Source organism: Camellia sinensis, chromosome 11 (assembly GCF_055761805.1).
Source record: "Camellia sinensis isolate YWXY chromosome 11, ASM5576180v1, whole genome shotgun sequence".
NCBI classification, from domain to species: Eukaryota; Viridiplantae; Streptophyta; class Magnoliopsida; order Ericales; family Theaceae; genus Camellia; species Camellia sinensis.
Genome location: NC_138971.1, coordinates 139,957,700 through 139,979,803, shown reverse-complemented (window position 1 = coordinate 139,979,803; position 22,104 = coordinate 139,957,700). Strand labels below are relative to the sequence as shown.

The 22,104-nt window shown below is 37.2% G+C and overlaps 3 protein-coding genes across 3 annotated transcripts; all 3 read right to left on the bottom strand.

Moving 5' to 3' along the window:
- Positions 1–8,138: 8,138 nt before the first annotated feature.
- LOC114323840 (uncharacterized) lies at positions 8,139–8,711 on the bottom strand. Its single transcript, XM_028271517.2, has 2 exons — positions 8,322–8,711; positions 8,139–8,219 (listed from the first exon to the last, which is right to left on the bottom strand). The coding sequence occupies exons 1-2, from the start codon at positions 8,709–8,711 to the stop codon at positions 8,139–8,141; spliced, it is 471 nt and encodes a 156-aa protein (XP_028127318.2).
- A 234-nt stretch (positions 8,712–8,945) lies between these two features.
- Positions 8,946–10,123, bottom strand: LOC145802669 (protein FAR-RED ELONGATED HYPOCOTYL 3-like). The gene is made up of 2 exons (XM_082895433.1): positions 9,609–10,123; positions 8,946–9,519 (listed from the first exon to the last, which is right to left on the bottom strand). Exons 1-2 carry the CDS (start codon positions 10,121–10,123, stop codon positions 8,946–8,948), a joined length of 1,089 nt encoding a protein of 362 aa, XP_082751559.1.
- A 7,683-nt stretch (positions 10,124–17,806) lies between these two features.
- Positions 17,807–21,445, bottom strand: LOC114293753 (PKS-NRPS hybrid synthetase cheA-like). The gene is made up of 6 exons (XM_082895431.1): positions 21,386–21,445; positions 20,796–20,873; positions 19,525–20,717; positions 18,712–19,435; positions 18,155–18,622; positions 17,807–18,076 (listed from the first exon to the last, which is right to left on the bottom strand). The coding sequence occupies exons 1-6, from the start codon at positions 21,443–21,445 to the stop codon at positions 17,897–17,899; spliced, it is 2,703 nt and encodes a 900-aa protein (XP_082751557.1). The 3' UTR covers positions 17,807–17,896.
- Between the last annotated feature and the right edge of the window lie 659 nt (positions 21,446–22,104).

Below are 22,104 nucleotides of genomic sequence, written 5' to 3'. Positions count from 1 at the left end.
GTTGTCTCAGTTAAAAGTGCCCTGACTCTGTTCTTTTTTGCCATCTCCTCTTCAGCTGTTAGTGGGATCAGTCTAATCTCGGGCAAGGATGGGTCCGGTTCTGGGGCCTCTTCAAGAATAAAGTCAGTTACTCTGGCTTTCCGGCGACCACTGTATCGGTAGGTCGGCTCGAATTTCAGCAATTTGGCCCAACTACGTTCAGGATACCGTAGTGCGGCGCATAAAGTGGCTAGGTTTGGATAGCTGTATAAAGAGTGAAGATGGGTAGAATCTGCGAAAAAAGACAACTGTTAGTCCGGCTGAAAAATTAAAAAGCCGAAGTGTAAAATAAATGCAAGGAAGAAGACCGAAGTAAATTTACCGGGCTCTCCTTTTTTCCAATTTATAGGTCGGCCAGGGATCTGGGCTTGATAATCCTCAAAATTCCCAGAGACCCAGAAAAAATTGTCGTCGTTTACATCTTTGTCCGGTGTATATTTTATTATCTTCTCTCGGCGACGACGTATTCTAAGATAATAGACCCACCCATCTTCTTTTGAACCAATAGAATATTGGTGAAAGATTTCGGCCAGGCCAAGGTTTAGTCCGGCTTGGCGGTTCAGTTCGGCTATTCCCATAATGATGCGGTAGGAGTTAGTAGATAGTTGGGTTGGGCATAGTTTGGTTTGCCTAAGAAACTCACAAATCAATGGTTGGACTGGAAACCGTAGTTCGGTTTCTATAATGGATAAAAGGGTGAAGGGGACGAAGCCTTCATTATCCCAGGGAATGACGTCTTTTTCGGCCAAGATCAGATGGACGTCATCAGGTATTCGGTAGTCTTTTCTGAATTCGGCTAGGCCGCCCGGAGTATTTACTAGGTACCTATACTTCCCCATCTATCGTATAAGTTATTAATAAATTAGACCGGCGCGTGCTCAGTAGCTCGGTTGAGCACACGGAGGAGTGCCTTGGCAACCTAAGCCTGCAAAGTAGAAAACAGAGGGGTTAAGCACAGATCAATGGACCGTGCTACAAATTAAAAGCAAGGTAAAAGAGTCCTACTTCGACTTTATGGACAGGTTCTATCTCGGTTCAGCAAAATGCTTGGTAGCTCGGTTTGAGCAAGGTTCTTATTAGCCAGATCTTGGCAGGCATCTCGGCATACTGGCTTTGGAAATAATTTTGTTAGACCGGTTCATCGTCTAGAGGCAGCTTTCTGAGTTCGGTCTAAAAAACTAAGAAAGCTGGTTTAGCCCCAAAGGCCTAAATCGGTTGAACTATGAGTTTTGTTACTTCGGTTGAGCTTCTAGGGGCAGCTTTCTGAGTTTGTTTCAGAAACTAGGAAAGCTGGTTTAGCCCCAAAGGCTTAGGTCGGTTGAAGACCGAGGTTCCTAGTTTAATGAGTTCAAACTTCGTTCGATGAGCTTATCTCGGCCAGAGTGATTCGGGAGTTGGTAACTTACTGAAACTGCTGTTATTTCTACAAGTTCTAGTTCGGTTATTGTCTAAAGTGATCTACCTATATAGGACAAACAGTATCCTAGTTTGGTTGCTACATGATTTTGGATCCAAGACTAGTTTTCTACAGAATAGTTCATACATGCATGAGTTCTGCTAATGTTTTTCCATGAAAGTACAGAAGCAAAACAGAAATGGAAGAAACTGTTTTGCTAAAATACAATAAACAAAATGCATAGAACAAATACGAAAGCAAAAACAGGGGAAGGAAAATGGATTTGCTTACCAGATTAAAGAAATGGGACTGGAGATGAAAACAGTAGCAGCAAATGAAGAGCACGAGCTTGGTAGTTGGGGAAGCAGAGGCACGAAGAGAGAAGATGAATAGAGAAGGTGAATGATTCAAAGATGAAAGGGTTGTTTTGTGAAAAAAGACGAAAGGCAAAAAGGGCGGGACTGTTCAAATTTTTCGTAGTACGAGGGCGGCGTGACAGTTGCCCACAGCCTATCAGAGCCTGCCACGTGTCATTGAAAAGTGAAGTGTTACAATCACAGTGATTGAAGAGACGTTTTGACCGGACAAGTGGAACCCGGAGTAAATTAAGCTCGGCTGGAGAGGTTAACGGGTTTTTTAGCTCGGCTGGAGAGGCTAAAGGGGTTTTTTAGCCCGGCTGGAAAGGCTTTAAAACGTTAGCTCGGCTGGTAACCAGGTAATCCCAATCATGCTGTGCAGATGGAATTAATGGGCAATTGAGAGGGTAATTTTGGTAAAAATTGGGCCGAGCTATGAAGTGGACTTTATGGCCCAAAGTACGGACTGGGTAGAAAGGGCCGAGAAGTTACTCCGGCCCAAGAGAAATAAAGTTACTCTGGCCGAAAAAGATGAAGTTACTTCAGCTGAAGAATTGTAAAGCTATTTCGGTCCGGGCAATTTGGAGCTAGGCCGGTCTCAGAGTCAGTCCGGTCATGATGTATTCTGAATAGGTCGATCTAGCGGTACCTTTGAGTTAGACCGGTCTTGGGGTTATACCGGTCGCGTTTTGTTAGTTCGGTCCAACCATGCCATGTGCTGTATGTGAGAAGCCGATGTAAGAGAAATGAAAGGAAGAACTAGTTCGGCTTATTCTGCGGCTATACATAGCCATGGGTACTTCGGTCAAATTGTAGTCCGGCCATGGTAAAAACCATCCCACTTGGTTTAAGCAGTGGGGGGGGGGTGTAAAAGGATAAGCATTATCCTTTAGGAGTACGAATCCTAGGAGGACTCTGCATGGAGAAATAAAAGTCCTACTAGGATTGTGCCATTCAAAACCTATAAAAGCTCACAAACATCACCTTGGAGAAGGTAACACAACACACAATTTTGCTTTCTGAATACATTGAGCTTTGTCTATTTGTCAAGTTTGCTGACTTAGGCATCGGAGAGGTTTCCGGCACACACCCGCCGGCTAGCTCACGTTTGTGCTTTCAGGTGACAAAGCGACGTCGTACGGAGGAGCATGGACTTAGTCAACAGGACTATACGAGGAGAATTATTTCTTTCCCGTACAGAGGGTATTCCTCGTGGAGCAAAAGGATCAAAACCTTCCATGCCCACAGGTGTAGTGAAGCGGCTCTACGAAAGAGGATCAAGCGAAAGGCTTTTAAGTTATCGAAGGTCGATTTCCAAATTCAATCGACATATGTTTCTAACTGAACACTAGAAATGGTTATTTCATTAGTCGCTTGTCTCCACTACAAGATAAGGTTAGACAAACCGTGTGGTTGAAAGATGGCTTGAGACAAAGGACAAGAGATATCTTGTTTGTGTGCCAATCTAAGTTCTTCTTGTCTAATTCATGCGAGTAGAGATTCCTATTACGCTTAGAGAGGATTTGCTGATCCACCCCTCCTGTTTTTACTTTTTTTTTAGGGTTTATTACACTTTATATTCCTAAACTATTGTCAAATTATTTATTTAGTCCTTGAACTATTGATTGTATCTACTATGTCCGTAAAGTATATAAATTAAAGTCTGTTAGTCCCTAAACTATCGAGTAAGTCTATTAAGTTTCTAAAATATTTAATTCAAACTTATTTAGTCTCTATAAGGATTACAAAAATAAAATATAAACTCATAAATATTATAAATTAGTAAAAGACTCTATTTAGTTAAAATTTTATTTCAAAAAAACCTTAAATTTTTATTCTGTCTTTCAAAAATGGACGTCAATGCATATATTGAATTTCTTTTATAAAGATAAGGATAATTATCTATAGTATTTTCTTACTTATATTCTACAATGGATGTATGCTTGCCTTTATCTAATATTATATGTTAGATTTCGTTTATGATTTTTAATTAGCTGTTTTTAAGTTTTTCGCTAAGTCCTTTTTATTACTTAATTAATGTATTATTTTGTTATATTACTATTTATAGAGAAGTGTTATTATTTAAATTATCTAATTCTATTTTTTCAGTATATTTAATATTCATATAATTTATTGACAAGATTGAAAATCAGCCTTTAATATTAATTTAAATACACAACGTAATAATATACCTTTTAAAGACAATAAAAAATTTAAAAAATTTTCTATAATAAAATCTTAACTGGGGAAAATCTTCTACTAATTTATAATACATATGGGCATATATTTTATTTTTGTAATCCTTTTAGGGACTAAATAGGTTTGAATTAAATATTTTCGGGATTTAATAGATTCAATCGATAATTCAAGGACTAAATAGACTTTGATTTATATACTTTAGGGACTAAATAGACAATTTGACGATAATTTAGAAGCATAAATGGGGAAATTCTATTTCAACACACATATTTATCTTTGTGCACATTATTTTTTAGTACACACACTTATTAATTTGGTTATATATTATTCTTCTCAATCTGCACATCAAATATTTCAATTATACCCTAACTTATATCTTTGTACACACATCACCTAAACTCTCGTTCCACATTTATTTTCAAAATTCCAGACCCATTTTCCATACAGCCATTTTCGGTTCCACCCATATTGAAAACACAGTGAAGGGAAAATTCTATTTCCACCCACTTAATAAACTCAGGGCAAATCTTTTCTTAATACACATCCCTATTAATTTAATTATTAAATAATTATCTCAATCTACATCCTTAAAATTACAAATAAATCCTTCACTCATAACTTGTACACACACTTTACCCTCAAGTACACACACTTCAATTTACCCCAATTTACATATCTACTTCCACCTACTTTGGTGAAGACCAAAGTGCCTTGGTTCAAATAGGAAGAAGAAGAAGTTCAAAAAAAAAAAAAAAAAAAAATCTGCACTTTGTTCACCTCCATTGAAGATTTCATGAGCTCCATTGAATATGTACTAAACACTGTTGAAAATCTTGTTTAAGGTGAGAAATCTTTCAATTTTATTATTACATTTATCATTTTGATATTACATTGACAATTTTCGGATCTCTCTTCACTCCATTGGCATAAAAGTATGTTTTTCCCGTAGCTATAAGTGCTGTGTAGATCGCGGCACTGGGTTGCCAAAGATGTGTGTTTCATTCGGCACTGGGTTACCGAAGATGTGTGTTTCATTCGGCCCTTGATTTCCGAATATTATGTATAATTTCGACCAATGAATTCCGAAAAAAATACATGAGTTCGCCCTTTTAATTCCGAATACATTATATATTTCCGGATCTTTAATTCTGAATAACTGCAATAATTTCGGTACTTCATTGTTGAAATATGTTTGTATTTTCGGTCCTGAAGTGCCGAATGGTTTTTTTTTTTTTTGGGTAATATATGATATAGAACCAAATTACATAGGTCACCAATATTTGTTTTACTTTAGGTTCTTTTCCAACAATTTTATTTTATGAGTATGTTTATGTATTTATTTTTTTTCACGAAATTGAATGCATAACAATAGAAACAAAAATTTGTGCAGTATTGGTATTTCCACATTATATTGTTAGCTTAGTAGTTGGGTCTTCATAAATTTTGTTAACTAAATATCTGAACAAAACAATTGCATTATATAGAGTATTAAAGCTTGAGTTATTTTGCCTTAGGGGTTTGTCATTTCAAAGCATTGAAATTGGTGCCAAATTTGGTCTTTGGTTGTATGCTTACAGCTACAACAAGTTTACAATCAATGGCATGTACAAAGACAAGTGATGGGCAGTCCTTTGATTGTTTGAAAAATGATGTTGGTATTGATTAATGACCATGTTGCCTTGGTAAATTGGCCGAAATGAAGTTAATCTACTTTTCGCATGTTGTGAACATCAACCAAACTAATTGATGAATGGTCTGTATAGAATATAAATAGTTTTACTATATCCATGTTTGCATTGTAAGTTTTCAACAAATCCTAGTCTAAATCTTTCATAAGTAATAGGGTTATGTATTTAACTTATTTTGTTAATTTCACATCATCCAAATTGTGAATTTAATGGTTTATAACTGCGTATTAGATTTCATTAAGGTGGCATGGTTAGGCTACTTGTTACCCGCATTGATGTGATCCTTTTATGGGAGTGCTTATTATGTTTCATTATATTGGGTTGATAAGAACAACTTTTCTTATGCAGATGGATGTCGGTCCTAGTGAATGCCGGTCAGTAACAGCTTCGAACAGAAGACTCTGTGAATTAGAGAGACATAGACGTGGATGTGGACGTGCTTGAGTGCATGATGATGACATGCACATTGCCATGGATGATGATCCTATACATGGTGCACCAGTTATGAATGATATTGCTATGGATGATGACCCTACTGGTAATGATGCTGACATTGTTGATGAAGATGTCCTTACTCAGCCATTTCCGGGAGGTCTAACTGATCCATCAATCCTTAAAAGTTTTAAAAGTCATGTTGCTGTAGCTATTTGGAATGGTGCTGATGAAAGGGGGCCCTTAAAGTGTCATAATCACTCATCTAAGATTCGTTCGTGGCCGTGGTAGGAACAAGGAAACAACGCTACATTTGTAAACATTGTGGAGATGTCAGGACTTGCACAATTAGCTCGTTGCACATACCACTTTGTCAATAAAATTGTAATGTCTAGTTTTGTTCAGAGATGGCAACCGGAGACAAACACCTTCCATTTGACTATTAGAGAGATGACTATTACATTGGACAATGTCGCCACTATCCTAGGGCTTCCCATTGTAGGCAAATCTATTAATGTGCGTAAGTTGTCAGAAAGGCGGGCCATTGCATTAGTAGTTAATACCTTTGAAATTGATAAGCAAGACGTCAGACATGAGATATGTAGTGCTGGAGGCAATTCAGTGAGGCTTGAGTGGTTGAGGCACACTTTCATAATGTCACAGACAATGATTCGATGGAAAGAATTGCATGTGCAGGTAAAGCATACTTGCTATTTTTGTTGGGTTGTACACTTTTCAGTGACAAGACTTGTACTAGGGTCCCCGTTGTTTATTTGAGCTTGTTGTCGGATTTGACGACTGTATCTTCATATGCTTGGGGTGCTGCTGCATTGGCATACTTATATAGACAGTTGGGGTACACTAGCAGGTCCAGCATGAAACAAATAGTCGGTTACATGACACTCCTTGAGGGATGGATTTATGAGCACTTTCGTGGATTCCGACCATACTTGAATATGAATTACACTCGAGACATGCCACATGTTTACCGTTGGACTTCTCGAAGAGAGTCTGGTGAAGAGACACAGTTGCAGGATTTTCGAGAGGAGCTTGATAGGTTGGGTGTACATGATGTAAGTTTAAAAGTCCTTCAAAATTTGAAACTCTATATCATACAAAATTTACAGTTGTCATATCTTACAGTTTTTATTGTTTGTAGGTTATTTGGGACCTGTACCAGAGTTGCAGAGATATCCATCCATGTCATCCAGTTACGTTCTACCACGGTTGCCTAAAGTGTTTGGAAGTAGTTGAACCATATCACCCTGATAGAGTGTTGAGACAGTTTGGCAGAGTGCAGACAATCCCTAATCCACCACTTGGCCTATGCGTGCTTCTCGAGGAGCCACAACTCCACGCTACAATGTTATGTATGCATACTTAGACATCATTTGGGAGGCATGGGACAACCATGTGTTATCTGATCGGAGGAGGAGTACACCAGTATGGCAACCTTGGGATTGTGTTCCTGGTTACATGGATTGGTACCAAACCATTACCCATATGTATGTACAAAACCCAGCGCGTCATTCTCAAGTGGACCCGAATATCCATCATTATCAATATCCTAGCCAAGATGCACAGGTATCCTTTTTTCATTTACATTGTAAATTATTTATGTAAATTGTTACAAGTTTGTACATAATGTTATATTTGTTCTCGTAATGCAGCGAATGTCACAGATACATCAGATTACTCATCCTTTCATTGAGGCTGGCTATGAGGACAGTGTTCAACATCCTGATAGGCTTTACTACGCAATTGATGCAATCAAACAACTTCTTCAAGATCAGCACATTAGTGAAGCTACGCCCAGCACATCCACTCAGGGTCGGTTTGCACCCAGCTCTTCCACTGCACATCGTTTTGGAGCACATTACACTCGCCGGTCACGTAGTTAATAGTAGTTCATAATGTTAGCACAAGTAGTTTCTGATGATGTTGGTGGATGTATAAGGAGACAAACATTATTATTATCTTCGGATTATGTATTTTTTGGATTATGTACAAGCACACATGTGCATTCTCTCATTTTGATGTACAAAGGTGATAGTGAACTTGCCAAAGCACGGCAATGAGAGGAACTGGATGACCGGCTTCCAAAAACACCTGCACGTACATCCAAAAAATTACATATCTTTACCAAATACATAAAATTTGCAATTACACAAATATTAGACAACAATGTTTGGTTATTTTTATAACTTGTACCTGCACAAAATGATTTCCATTGACAAATCCAATGGCAATCTCGCGACGATTAGCTAGGGTTACTGGCGGTGATCTCAAAGGTAAGAAAGTGAGACACTGTTGCAATGACAAATGGTACAAGACTACATTACAAAATGATGCAATAAGATGCCCCATGTCAGGCATAGTTATCCAACGATCAAAGCCTGGGCTATTTTCAAAATATGAAAGGATGTGTGTCAGCTCCTTAACCCTCTCATGCGACCCATATAGTACGACGTGTTCATCTCTGCAATTATTCAATTCAAGTAGCAGACCACGCCTAACTTGTACCCAGTCATTCTCTCCAAGAACAAGTAAACCTGCAATAGCTCTAAATCCACAATTCCCATCACCATCTACGTCCCTCATCAACTTTATGAATGGTATTAACATAGGCAGGAAGTCAGGAGCATATGCGCTTGGTAAACTTGTTCTTGTATGATATGTCTTTGTCTTCACATTCCGCTTCTTCTCATGCACTTTTGAAGCTTTACTTTTCTTTGACTGACTGGAAACTAATGTGCTCTGGCTATCATGCTCATCGTCAACCAACTCAAATGCACACGGGTCACAACGACAAGATATATCAATTTTTTTATGTCCTCAACGTGGATTAGCTTTCACATCGGGCTCAATAAGAAAAGTGCTCGCTGGATTTGCAATTTCCCTCAACTTCTTCAACATATCCAATTGTGTGGCAATATCAGACTCTTCGAACCGCTTCAAAATCAACTCAAGTTCTGGGATACAAGTCAATTCTAACTTCTGTTCCTTCGGATTATGCACACATATAGTAAGGCGCGTCCAATGTACATGTATGCTACTGAGTGGGATAGGACGGCCTTGTCTCATATAATCTGCAATCTCGTGGGCACAAGGTAAACCATGTGTGCGCCTAAGAACACACCCACATGTTGCAACATCAATTCCAACTGAATTTGCTCTTTTACTCTCTGCCAACACATACTCCAATGCACAAATAGACACATTACCCCGGAGCTCTCTGAATTGAGAAGGTTTGAATTGATGTTGTACAGTTGTCAAACTCTTCTCGAATGATGCTTTAACTTGAATGTGCTGTAACTCAAGTAGACAATGTATTTTTTCAAATGAAACCTCAAATGTAGTTTGACTTGAACCTAGTTGCCTTTTTAATCTAACATGAGCACTTTCAACCCTGTTCATATGGATGTAAACCAAAATAGTCAAGCATAATAATTAAAAATTAAAATATGATTTATAATAAATTAAAAAAAAAAATCTTACCGATTGGTTGTAACATTGCCAAAATGCATACACTTGTCTGTATGTACCGCAATGAATTTTTCTTTGTACGAATTCAACCAACTCACAGTAACATACTTGATTGCCTCCAAATAGTTACTGAAATCCTTATGTAGTGTTGCAAGGTAATCATTGTATTCCTCTTCAGTCGATGGCAATATCAAATAGTTCCATGCAGTGTTAAACTTGTCCCATTTTTCTTTTGTCTCAAACATTTTCTTGCATTTTGTCAATATATTCTTATTAATATGCCTACGACATAACAAATGTCGAGCATTCGGAAAGGTGTTGTCAATGGCATTCATCAAAGCAAGCTCTCTATCTGTGACAATGACTTCAGGTAAAACACCGTCGTCCATAAGATCACGTAATGTTTGTAACGCCCATGCATAGTTATCAACCCGCTCAGTTTGCAAGTATGCGATAGCCACGGAGAATGTCATATGAGTTGATGTTACTCCCACAATTTCAAGAAGAGGAAGCCGATATCTATTCATCTAATATGTGCAATCCATAATCAACACACGAAGGAATGTACGAAGCAAATCCAAACTCACTGGATGTGCCCAAAACAAGTCTGTGACAGTCATAGAGCCTTCCTCACATCAATGACGCTCAATGTACTTATGTTTCGCTAATTCACCCAGCAGTTGTTACATTTGGGATCTACCAGCTTTTTATAGAACCCTACATCGATGTCGTACATTGTAAATTGTCTTCATTATGCTCATATTAAGGGCATCCCTCTATTTGAGTGTAATGAGTATCTCTTTTGGTCTTACTAGGCTCTTTGACATATCAACTAATAGCGACTTTTCATTAGCTGACAATCTCCCTACATATGAATGTCCTTGGAGATGCTCCGCAGCTAGATGATTATGTAGCCCGCAAACTACATTCAATGTCCATTCATCGTTTGTTTTCAACTTGAATGCCCTCAAATCAAATGAACATTCGCACTTCTTCGTACCAGTTTGTCTCAATAAGTCTTTTGGGCCATCTTTCAACTTTTTACGCAATCTATATTTCCCACTCCGCTCACAAGCAAGATAAATTCTTGGTCTCTTACGACCGCCACCATAGTCCGACGTCCTTATAATAATAACAAAGCTATTTATCCTTCCAATGTCACGTACCCAAGTGAGCAATTCATCTTTGTTGTCGAAAACCTATATACAATGTCACACAACTTTCATAATAATAAACTAAACAAACTAACTAATACAAATTTATGAACTTACAAATTTTATGTTAAAAATTACCTATTTAGCTGTAAAATAGCTAGTACAATCCACCATAATATCCGATCGAACCTTAGGTTCTTCAGTGCGTGCCATCTAAAGATGAGGGGGAGAATTTTAATTCGGTTCTACAGATCCGAAATAAATAAAAAAATTCAGAAATAAAAAACCGAAAATAATAACAAATTTCGGAACACTAATGACGAAATTATTAATTTTATTCGGCACTCTAAAACCGAAATACATTAAAAAATATCAGTTTTTAAGGAACGAACCATTCATATTATTTCGGTATTTGATTTCCAAATTAATTCAACAAATTCGGCACTGCCTTTCTGACTAAAAAACGCATAAAAAAATAAAAAAATACTACACGATTTTACCTTTTCATCACTGATTTTGCTATCACCATTGCTTGAGTTTGAACTTCCATAAATTTGCAACTCTTCCATATCAAAATCAAGTAAAAATTATTGAACTAATAATTAAATGATGTTAATAATCGAGTATAAACTTAAAGATTAAAGCAATATGAAAGATGTTTTGTTTGCAAATAACAAAGAGGAGTACAGAGTGTGCAAGAAGTAAAGTGACTACAAAAGAAAATTAAGGTTTAATTTTTTTGTTCCAAAAAGTGTATATTGAGATATTTTTATTTTTAAAAGATGTGTATAGAGAATTTATATATATAATATTAGGAGTGTTGATCAATGGCTATTATAGTAATTTTTAATTAGGATATACTTGTCATTAAGTTAATTTTTCATTAAGTGTGTACGGGTGCCTCTATTTACACACCATACTTTATCTTAAGGCAAACCACTTCTAAAAGCACACCTTTAGTAATTTAGTAAATATGTATTTTGCTCATCACACACCACAAATTTACATATTTATCCTTACTCTCTCACACACCCACAACAACAACCACACACAAACTCCCATATTTGCCCTCACTCACTCACACACCCCCACACACCCACCTTCGTCCATCTTCCCCCCTCCATTCTCAGATTCAACCGGTGAACTGTGTGTTACACTGTGTTGGTGCTCAACACAGGCAGTGGTGAAGACGTCGTTGGTGCTCAAGTAAAGCAGCAGGTGAGTTCTCATTTCGCTTAGATTTTAGGGTTTTATGAATTTGTTACCATTGACATGAATGAATTAGTTCCAAACCGTTCGACACTGTAATTTCGAACGCCATTCGACGCTATAATTTCGAACGCCATTCGACACTTGAATTTCGAACCGAATCATTTTGTCCGGCTTGTTGTTGTCGAACTTGTTCGGACGTAGATTGTTGAACTCTGGTGCTTTGCTCGATTCTTTACTGTCGAACACTCTGAATTTTTTTTTTTTTTTTTTTTTTCCCCCACATTGGGAAAGTTTATAATAAATTGATATAATCAGTTTGTCTTCATGAAGTCTTCTTGCCACCATATTTAATTGATTTGAAGATAAAGGAAAGTGTTTTACCCTATCAAATTCAATTCCTGTTTCCACCTTGAACCATTACAAAACTTTAAAAAAGGGTCTTGAGCTGTTTGACCACTGCCTCAATGTCAATTTAGAGAGAGAAGAGAACAAGATCCACCAGATATGCTTTTCCAGCCATTTTATTTTTTGTTCTAAATGTTTTTACAGTGTCTAGGCATCCTGTGGACCAATATTGCCACATTTTCAAGCTCCAGATAGATGTTATTGTTAACATAAGGCATCCTGTGGACCAATATTGCCACATTTTCATTAAAAACTAATTCACAATCAATGCACAATATTCAATTTATAATTCTATTCAGAAATTAATAAGCTCCAGAATTTTTTATTTTTTATTTAAGTGTTATAAGATACTACCAACACTAATTACAACTATAATACTCAAAGCTTTTGATATATTGGTATTGTTTATAAGTGATTATCATGTAATTAAATACACTGCATGAGGGTTGGAGAATATGTCTCATAACTCAATTACATAGGCAAACCTCCAAATTTCATGTCCTTTATCTTTAAACCCTAGATAAGTGACGATCATATCAAATCACAATCAAAGACAATTTTTGTAGAGTTCAAGGAACACGTAGTTTCTTGGTATGACACTTACTTTTTGAGTTTTACATTCAGTTAGAGTTAAGTATTTTAATAAAGATTCACATGTGAATCCATTGATACACATAGATATCTATATAATCAAATTAAACTAAATCTTATATCCCAATCAAATGGAGTCGATTATATAAATCATTTTCACATAAATCTATATATGTACAATTATAGATTTAGCACAAAAAGCAAGTCAATTATAAACGGATGCCCATATACCTCGCCCAAGTGTTCCTCTTAGTTCAATTTGGGGTTAGGGACAGATAGTAGCAGCATAGTATTATGACTATTGTGCTTGCGTTACACAATATTTTTGGTGAAATGCAGCTTTAGCAGTTCTTGTTTTTGGTACTTGTGCTTTCTATCAATATGGTCACCTGGCAAGGCTTTTGAGAGAGAGCATCAAATCCAATGAACAATTAATCAATACCTTTTTAATTTTATTTTATAATAAATAATTTCGAAATGCGTGGTGAATTGATAGAACCTTTCTTTCCTTGAGAGCTTGTATTGTTTGTCAATAGCTTGGAAATGAGACTCTCTCTCTCTCTCTAAATGATCAGCCTAATTTTTCTCTTTTCTAATTTTCTTATTTTTTCCCTACTATTTTTTTGTAGTACTTGTTGATTTTCATTAATTCATATACATCTGTATCCTTCAAGATGTAGATTGGAAAATAAAGATAAACTAGTTCAACATAGCTATGAGATTCTGGCTTTATAATATAGTGTATGTGGTATGTGTTATGCTTTTATGCTACATTTGGTTGATTAGTCGTACCATATTAATATAAATACATGTGACTAAGGGAGTGAATCCTAATTTTTAGTATCTCACATTAGCCATACACGGTCTCTCTCTTCTCTTCCATCATTCTTTTTTTCCATCTCCTTGCTGTAAGTTTTACTATTATGTTTGTTGTTGAATTTTAGGAGGCCCATAAATTACTCCAACCAGGTGACAAAATTTTAAAGACATTGGCTGTTGAACTTGCAGAGTACCAGGTGGAGTTTCACTGATTTGTTTTTTTCTATTCAATATAGTTCTGAAATTTCCCCATGGTGTTCATTGAGACTCATGATGGATCCATAACTTTTCTGTGATTGAATCTCACTGTTTTCAGGTCTGTGTTGATGTATTTATTACTACCCAATCTTATGTAGACATTGCTTCAATCTCTGTTATCCCAAGAACTACTACAGGGCAGGTATTCATTATTGACTATTTATTCTTGGAGAGTTTTCATCTTAGTTCTGAATTGATAGTCACAGTTTTATCCCAAGAATTATTGATTTGTTGTTGAAAAGCATAATTGTTGCATTTTGATTTCTTTTAAATGATTAGTTTGCAAAGCTGTCTATGTATGCAAATATATGGCATCTACGTATGTTTGTCTTATATGCTACTCTCATTTGAAAAGAGACTGCAAGTTGGATGTGACTTTCTTATGTGAAAATCTGCAACATACTCCTAAATAGCTTGGTGAAAGTTGCAGTAGCACGGTGTGCAGGATCCATTGATGGTGTTTTTAATTATTTTATTCAAAGTTGCATTTTGAACTTTTTTCTTCTTGACAAACTGATCTTTTAAGTAACAATTTGTTAACTTCAAATGACATCACGGGCTCTTTTAAGTAACAATCGTCAATATAATCAAACAGGTACAGACGTGATTGATCAGATCACAGTTGCCACTGTGACCAATTTCTTACGAACAATTTTTTAGAGAAATACCTGGTGTCCAAGGCAAACACCTCATATAGGGATGTCCCTACACTCGAGTAGCAGCTTAAGGCATATTCCTGTGAGATTCAAATAAGTTACAAACAAGTAATAAAATTCAGCTAAGTAAAAACACTGTGCAAATAATGAAAGCAGAAATCTATAGCATGACAGTCAACCTCATCACCCTATCACAGCAACAACCAAAACTGTCAAATTCATAAAGGTGTAATGCACAAGGTGCAGAATTCTGAAGTTTCAGCAGATATATTTTTAATAAGATAGTGTTTCGATCTGATCTGAACAATATTAATTTGGCAATGAAATATATTGCATCATTCAGGATGTAGATTACATTTAAAACTCCATCCTACAGAAAATGTAAACTTCCACTGTAAACCTTATGTCCAAGGACACTGATTCAAAATGCTTACCATAAGCACATAAGAATAAAAGGCTAAAAAGCATAGTTCATTTATCTAGCCTATATCTGCTGGGCATGTGGGAGAACCGTTGACTTTTAGTTGTATTGCACAGAAAGTACTCTTCAATGAAGCAGTGATGAGATGCTGTTGCGAGAGAGGAAATCAAGCTCTTCTTGAACTGTGTAACCAAACAGCACATACTTGTTTACTGCAGCCTCTTATCTGCATAGTTCTTCATTGAAAAGCACCTCACTAAAAGTCATAGTACCACCAACTGGGTCCAAACTCTCTTTGCTAATGATTGTGTTAACAATGTCCTCTAATCTTGTTCTGTTGTAAATCTCTGCAAGCTTGTGCATTTGTAGCTCTTTAAGTTCATTGCTTTTGCTACCTTTATTGTTATTTCTGTTAACTTTATTGTTTTGTGTTTAATTTTTTAGAAATGGATGACCCTTCGCGTATTCCACCCACTGCCTCAGAGAGACGACGTCGTGCATTAACAAATCCTGCTCGTGCCCGAGGTCGAGGTCGGGGTCGGGATAGAGGTCGAGGTGATGATATTGTGTTGGAGGAAGCACCTCAAATCTTGGAAGAGGATGTGATTGATAATGGTTCAGGGGATGATGATGATGCTACTAATGTTGATCAGGTTGAGGAGGTACTCACTGGTCCGTTTCCTGGGGGGCCATCAAATCCATCAGTACTGAAGAGCTTCAAGGCACATATTGCAGCAGCTATATGGGATCAGAAGGTGGTAACTATTTTTTACCATGTTCATTCATTTAATTATTTATTGAACCACATTATTTATGTTAATTATTAATTACCTTGCAGGAGAGGAATCCCTTAAGGTGTTATAATCATGCGTCTAAGATTCTTGAGTGGCGGTGGTGGTCAAGAACCGACAATAGAAGGTTTAGAGACATTGTGCAGCAGTCAAGCCTATCTTCTTTGGTCCATTGCACGTATCGGTTCGTGAATAGGATTGTCATTTCTGCATTTGTTGAGCGATGGCAACCAGAGACAAATACTTTCCATTTGACAGTTGGTGAGATGACAATGACATTGGATGATGTGGGTACCATCTTGGGGATCCCTATCACAGGTAGATCAGTTAGTGCTGCAACTTTGACAGATCAACAGGCACATGCACTTGTGGTAGATGCCTTGGGAGTTGATGATGCTGAAGCAACTGAGGAACTATCATCTGCTAGGGGACAATCAGTGAAGCTGGAGTGGTTACGAACCAAATTCAGTGGTTGCAAAGATTCAGACATCGAGGAATCCATAGCTTGTGCCGCCAGAGCGTATTTGCTATTTCTATTGGGATGTACATTGTTCATTGATAAGAGTGGGACAAGAGTTCCTGTTGTGTACTTGAAGTTGTTGATGGATTTGTCTGATATTCATACATATGCTTGGGGTGCAGCTGCATTGGCATATTTATACCGACAGTTGGGATTTGCCACGAGATCAGCTGTTCGACAAATGGCTGGTTACATGACATTATTGGAGGCATGGATTTATGAGCATTTCCGGCCATTTAGACCTCGCCAAAACATGCAATATACTGTACAATTGCCTCACGTGCATCGATGGACTCCTCGTCGGGAAGCTGGCTCAACGATATCACACCTACAGGCGTTACGGGAGGAGCTTGACAGATTGGCATTTGATGAGGTACACCAATTAATATTAGTTTAATTAAGTTTTCTCATTACATGTCACTCATCACGATTTCATTTATGTTTCTTTCTTAGGTTACTTGGGATCCATATCGACATTGCCGTCAACATCACCCATGTCATGAGATCACATTCTATACTGGCTGTTTGAAGTGTTTGGATGTTGTTGAACCCTATCATCCTGAAAGGGTTCTTAGACAGTTTGGTAGGATTCAGACCATCCCACCTGCGCCCCTCGACCCTGTTCGTGCTGTTAGAGGTGTGACAGCAGGCCGATATAAAGTGATGTATCAGTATCTTGATCAGATATGGGAGAGTTGGGATAATCATGTTTTATCTGCTCGAAGGAGGAGTACCCCAGTCAGACGTCCAGCTGATTGTGTTGATGGTTACATCCAGTGGTATACAACCATCACACACTTACATATCCAGAACCCCACACATCGATCTGGTTTTGACCCACGTGCACAGGATAGTCGATCTGACATGCAGGATGCTGAGGTATAACAGTATTGGTCACACATTGTTTACATTTTTTTTGAAGATTGCATGTGTTAATTACAATTGTATTTGTTCTTAATGCAGCGTATTGATCACGCATTACGGATTGCCCATCCTATCATCGAGGCGGGCCATGATGCTAGTGTTCGTGAGCCAGATAGGTTATATGAGGCTATTGAGAGGATCACACGTGTTCTTCAAGGTCAACAAATTGATGAGACTGGACCTAGTTCTATTACACTTCAAACATACAATCGTAGGAGACGAGTAGATGATAGGTAGTTGGTTATGTGGTAATCTTGTTTTGGTATTTTGTATTGGAAAAGAAGTACTCTTTTGATGTTTTTGTTGTTTTGTAATGAACAAAAATTACTCTACCAATATTTTATAACAAAAAAGTATTCATAGTTTGTATTTTTGGTAATCAACATGAAGTATTATGCCAATGCATTTGATACACCGCAATAAACAAGTACTACCATGTGCATTATATTAACTCAAAGCTTAATCCAACGAACTATATAAATGCTAATCCAAAAAAATGTATCGGTAACTATTTAAATTGCATCACTACAACTCAACTGACATACATCATTACTCATCGAGGTTAATACAATCAAATGTCTCTCTAGTAGCTACCCCTGAATGAACAACTTGTTTAAAATGCTCAATTCGGCGACTATATGCAGTATCCCATCCAGCCGCACAAGAATGATGAAACTTGCACCAATTGGTAGCTATTGGTGGTACTGGATGACCCGGTAACATGAACACCTACATTGACACAGATATAAGTATGAGAGCGATGCAATACAAAATGATAAATGTTTTACACAAATCATAATGCTGTACCTGGACAAAATGATTCCCATTAACAAACCCAATAGCAATCTCACGCCGTTGAAGTTGTGATATTGGCACTGATCGTAGAGGGAGGAAAGTAAGGCATTGTTGTGCAGATAAGTGGTACAATACCACATTATAACAAGATGCAATAAGATGACCCATGTCAGGCATAGTCATCCAACGGTGATACCCTGGATTAGGCTCAAAGAATGATAGAATATGGGTCAGCTCTTCAATCCTGTCACGTGAACCATATAGATGAGTATAATGGTCTACGTGTGTATGCAATTCCTGTAGGAGATCACGCCTGACTTGACCCCATTCAGCCTCTGTAAGCCCCATCAAGCCAGCAATGGCCCTAAACCCGCAATTGCCATCGGCATCTACATCCTTGATAAGACGTATGTAAGGCTTCAATCCAACTGGAAGGGCATCAACATATGAATAAGTTGTACTTGTACGCGTCCGATATACCTATTCAATAGGAAAGACATCAACACATGTACAACAAAACACGTAATTTATCATAAACAAAAATGTAAGTAAAAAATGATTACATGTACCTGCTCTTTGGCAGGCCGTTTTTTATGTGATTTGACAGAATCTTGTGTGGGGATCTGGGTGCCCATAGGTGAGTGGCTATCATGTCCAGACTGAACTAGCTCAAATGCACATGAGTCTCGACGCGTAGATACATCTATCTTCTTATGTCCCTTACCTCGAGGGTTGGGCTTCACATCCGGCTCAATGAGAAAACTACTTTGCGGATCTGCAATCTCTCCTAACTTATGCAGAATTTCCAACTGCGTAGTGTAATCAGATGCATTGAATCGCTTAAGTATGAGATCAAACTTTGGTTCACAACTCAATTCCACTTTATCATTCTTAAACTTTTGTACTACCTCAAGAGTCCTCCAGTGTGGGTTAATGCTATCAAGTGGTATTGGACGACCCTGCCGGATGTAATCCGCAATCTCATGGGCACACGGTAACCCGTGTGTTCGTCGAACAACACATCCACATACTGAAGCATCAATGCCAACATCATTCGCTCGCTTACTCTCCGCTAAGACATGATCTAATGCAGTAATAGAGATATTGCCTCGGAGCTCTCTAAAATGGGATGGTTTGAACTGGTGTTGTACAATGGTTAAGCTCTTCTCAAATGATGCCTTAATATCAACATGCTGCAACTCAAGCAAACTATGGATCTTGGTCCAAGAACACTCAAAATTTACTTGGTTAGAACCAAGTTGCCGTTTCAGTTTTGCATGTGCACTTTCAGCCCTATGTACAATGGAAACAATTAACATAATCAAGTTTAAATAATCAAAATCATAATGCGTGATAGTGTAAGGTAGACAAATATATATTACCTATTGGTTGTAACATTCCCGAAGTGCATACAACTATCTGTCCATACGGCAACAAACTTATCCTTATATGGAATTAACCAACTTTGTGACACATATTGCACTGCCTCAGGATATGTATCAAAATCCGCAAGTAGCCTAGCAAGATGTTCATTGTATTCAAGCTCAGTTGAGGAGAGTACTAAAAAATTCCATAAAGAGATAAACTTGTCCCATTCCTCCTTACTCTTAAACATTTTCTTACATTTCGCCAGTACATTTCTACTAATATGCCATCGGCATAATAAATGTCGAGATGTAGAAAATACCCTGTCAATAGCATTCATCAAAGCAAGCTCCCTGTCCGTGACAATCACCTCAGGAATACCAATGTCATCCAAGAGACTACGCAATGTAGTTAACACCCAAACGTAGTTATCAATTCGCTCAAATTGGAGATATGCAAAGGCTACGGAGAATGACATATCAGTGGATGTCACTCCAACTATCTCAAGAAGAGGAAGACGATATCGATTTGTTTTATATGTGCAGTCCATGATCAACACCTTTGGAAATGAACGGAGCAAATCTAAACTGACAGGATGTGCCCAAAACAAGTCTGTGACAGTCATCGTGTTGTTGTCACACCTATGCCGCTCAATGTAATTATGCTTTTCTAACTCACCCAACAAATGTTGCATTTGTGATCTCCCAGCTTTCTCAATAACATTATTCCTATGACGTACATTGTAAATGGTTTTCATAGTGGTTACATTCAAAGCATCCTTTCGTTTCAATGTAACCAAAATCTCTTTCGGTCTGACCATGCTTTTCGACATATCCACTAATAATGATTTTTCCTCCTCAGATAATCTCCCTGCAAATGAATGTCCTTCAAAATGTTTAGCAGGAGCATGATTATGCATTCCACATGCTACATCTACCATCCAATCATCATCAGCCATCAACTTACGAGCCCTTAACTCAAAGGGACACCCGCATTTCTTTGTACCCGTTATCTTCACAATTTTTTTGCTTGAATCATCTCCCGCTAATTTCTTATGAGCTCTGTATTGACCACTTCTCTCACAGGCAAGAAATATCCTCGGTGTCCTATGACCACCACCATAGTCTGATGTCTTGATGACAATCACAAACCCATTTTTCCTTCCAACGTCCCGTACCCAACCAAGTAATTCTTCTTTGCTCTTGAAAACCTACAAGTCAAATTCAACAAACTCATTAAACATCCGAAAAGAAAAAGAAAAAAATACTAATTTTCGACATGAGAGTACCTCATTAGTAATAAATTGACTCGTGTAGTCAACAAGACCCCCAGATCCAACATTACTATATTCCACGGATGCACTGTTCTGAAAAAAAAAAAGAAAAAAAAAATTATAAATGTTCAGCAGTACAGAGTCGAATTAAATGAAATTGCTCGATGTTGGCCAAATATACGAGTTCGACTCTTACAAAACAAATACATTAAAATAGTCCGACCGTAGTATGTCGAATAAGTGCATTTTGTTCGACCGTAGTATGTTGAACAAATGCATTTTGTTCGACCGTAGTATGTTGAACAAGTGCATTTTGTTCGACCGTAGTATGTTGAACGAATGTACTTTGTTCGACCGTAGTATGTTGAACGAGTGCATTTTGTTCGACCGTAGCATGTTGAACAAGTGCATTTTGTTCGACCTTAGAATGTTGAACAAGTGCATTTTGTTCGGTTGTTGTTGGTCGAACATTCATTATGCTCGATTGTAGTTAATCGAACAAATAATAAGTCGATCAACGATATAATGTGGCTCTGGTGAACCGAACTGTACAGCAAGGAGACGAAAACGAAAACAAAAACAACAACAAAAAAAAAAAAAAAAACCTCTTCCTTGTTCCATTGTTGTGAATCAAAGTTGTCAGATTCATTCTTCATTGAATCCATTCAAAATCTTCAATAATATTATATTTTTGATTATTTGTTGAAGAATTTTTGGTTTTGATTTTAGGGTTTTTGTATTCTTAACAAAGAAGATACGTAAGGAACAAGTTTGAATTAATGATTTATATTATATTGATTCTTGTCCTTTATGGTAAATATATAAATGGTGTGTATTATAATTTGTCCTTAATAGTCATTTCATTTAAGGTTAAAATTGTAATAAAAAATAAATTGATTAATGGTTTACCTTGAGAGAAAAGGTGGTGTGTAAATAGAGCCACCCACATCAAATATTTCAATCATACCCTAACTTATATTTTTGTACACACATCACCTAAACTCTCATTCCACATTTATTTTCAAAATTCCGTACCCATTTTCCACACACCCATTTTCGGTTCCACCCATATTGAAAACACAGCGAAGTCCCTCTATCCACAACCCCATTGAAAACCCTCCATTGAAGTCCTACAACATCTCTTATTTTCTATAAACCCTCTTTTTTCTCTTAGAAGATTGTTGATTTTGCACATTTGGCACTGATTTTTTGAATATAAAAATATTATTTGACTTTTGGCTTCCGAACAAATTTTCGAAACTTGATTTCCGAATTTAATTGTTTCATTCGAAACTTGAGTTCCGAATATTATAAAAAAATTCGA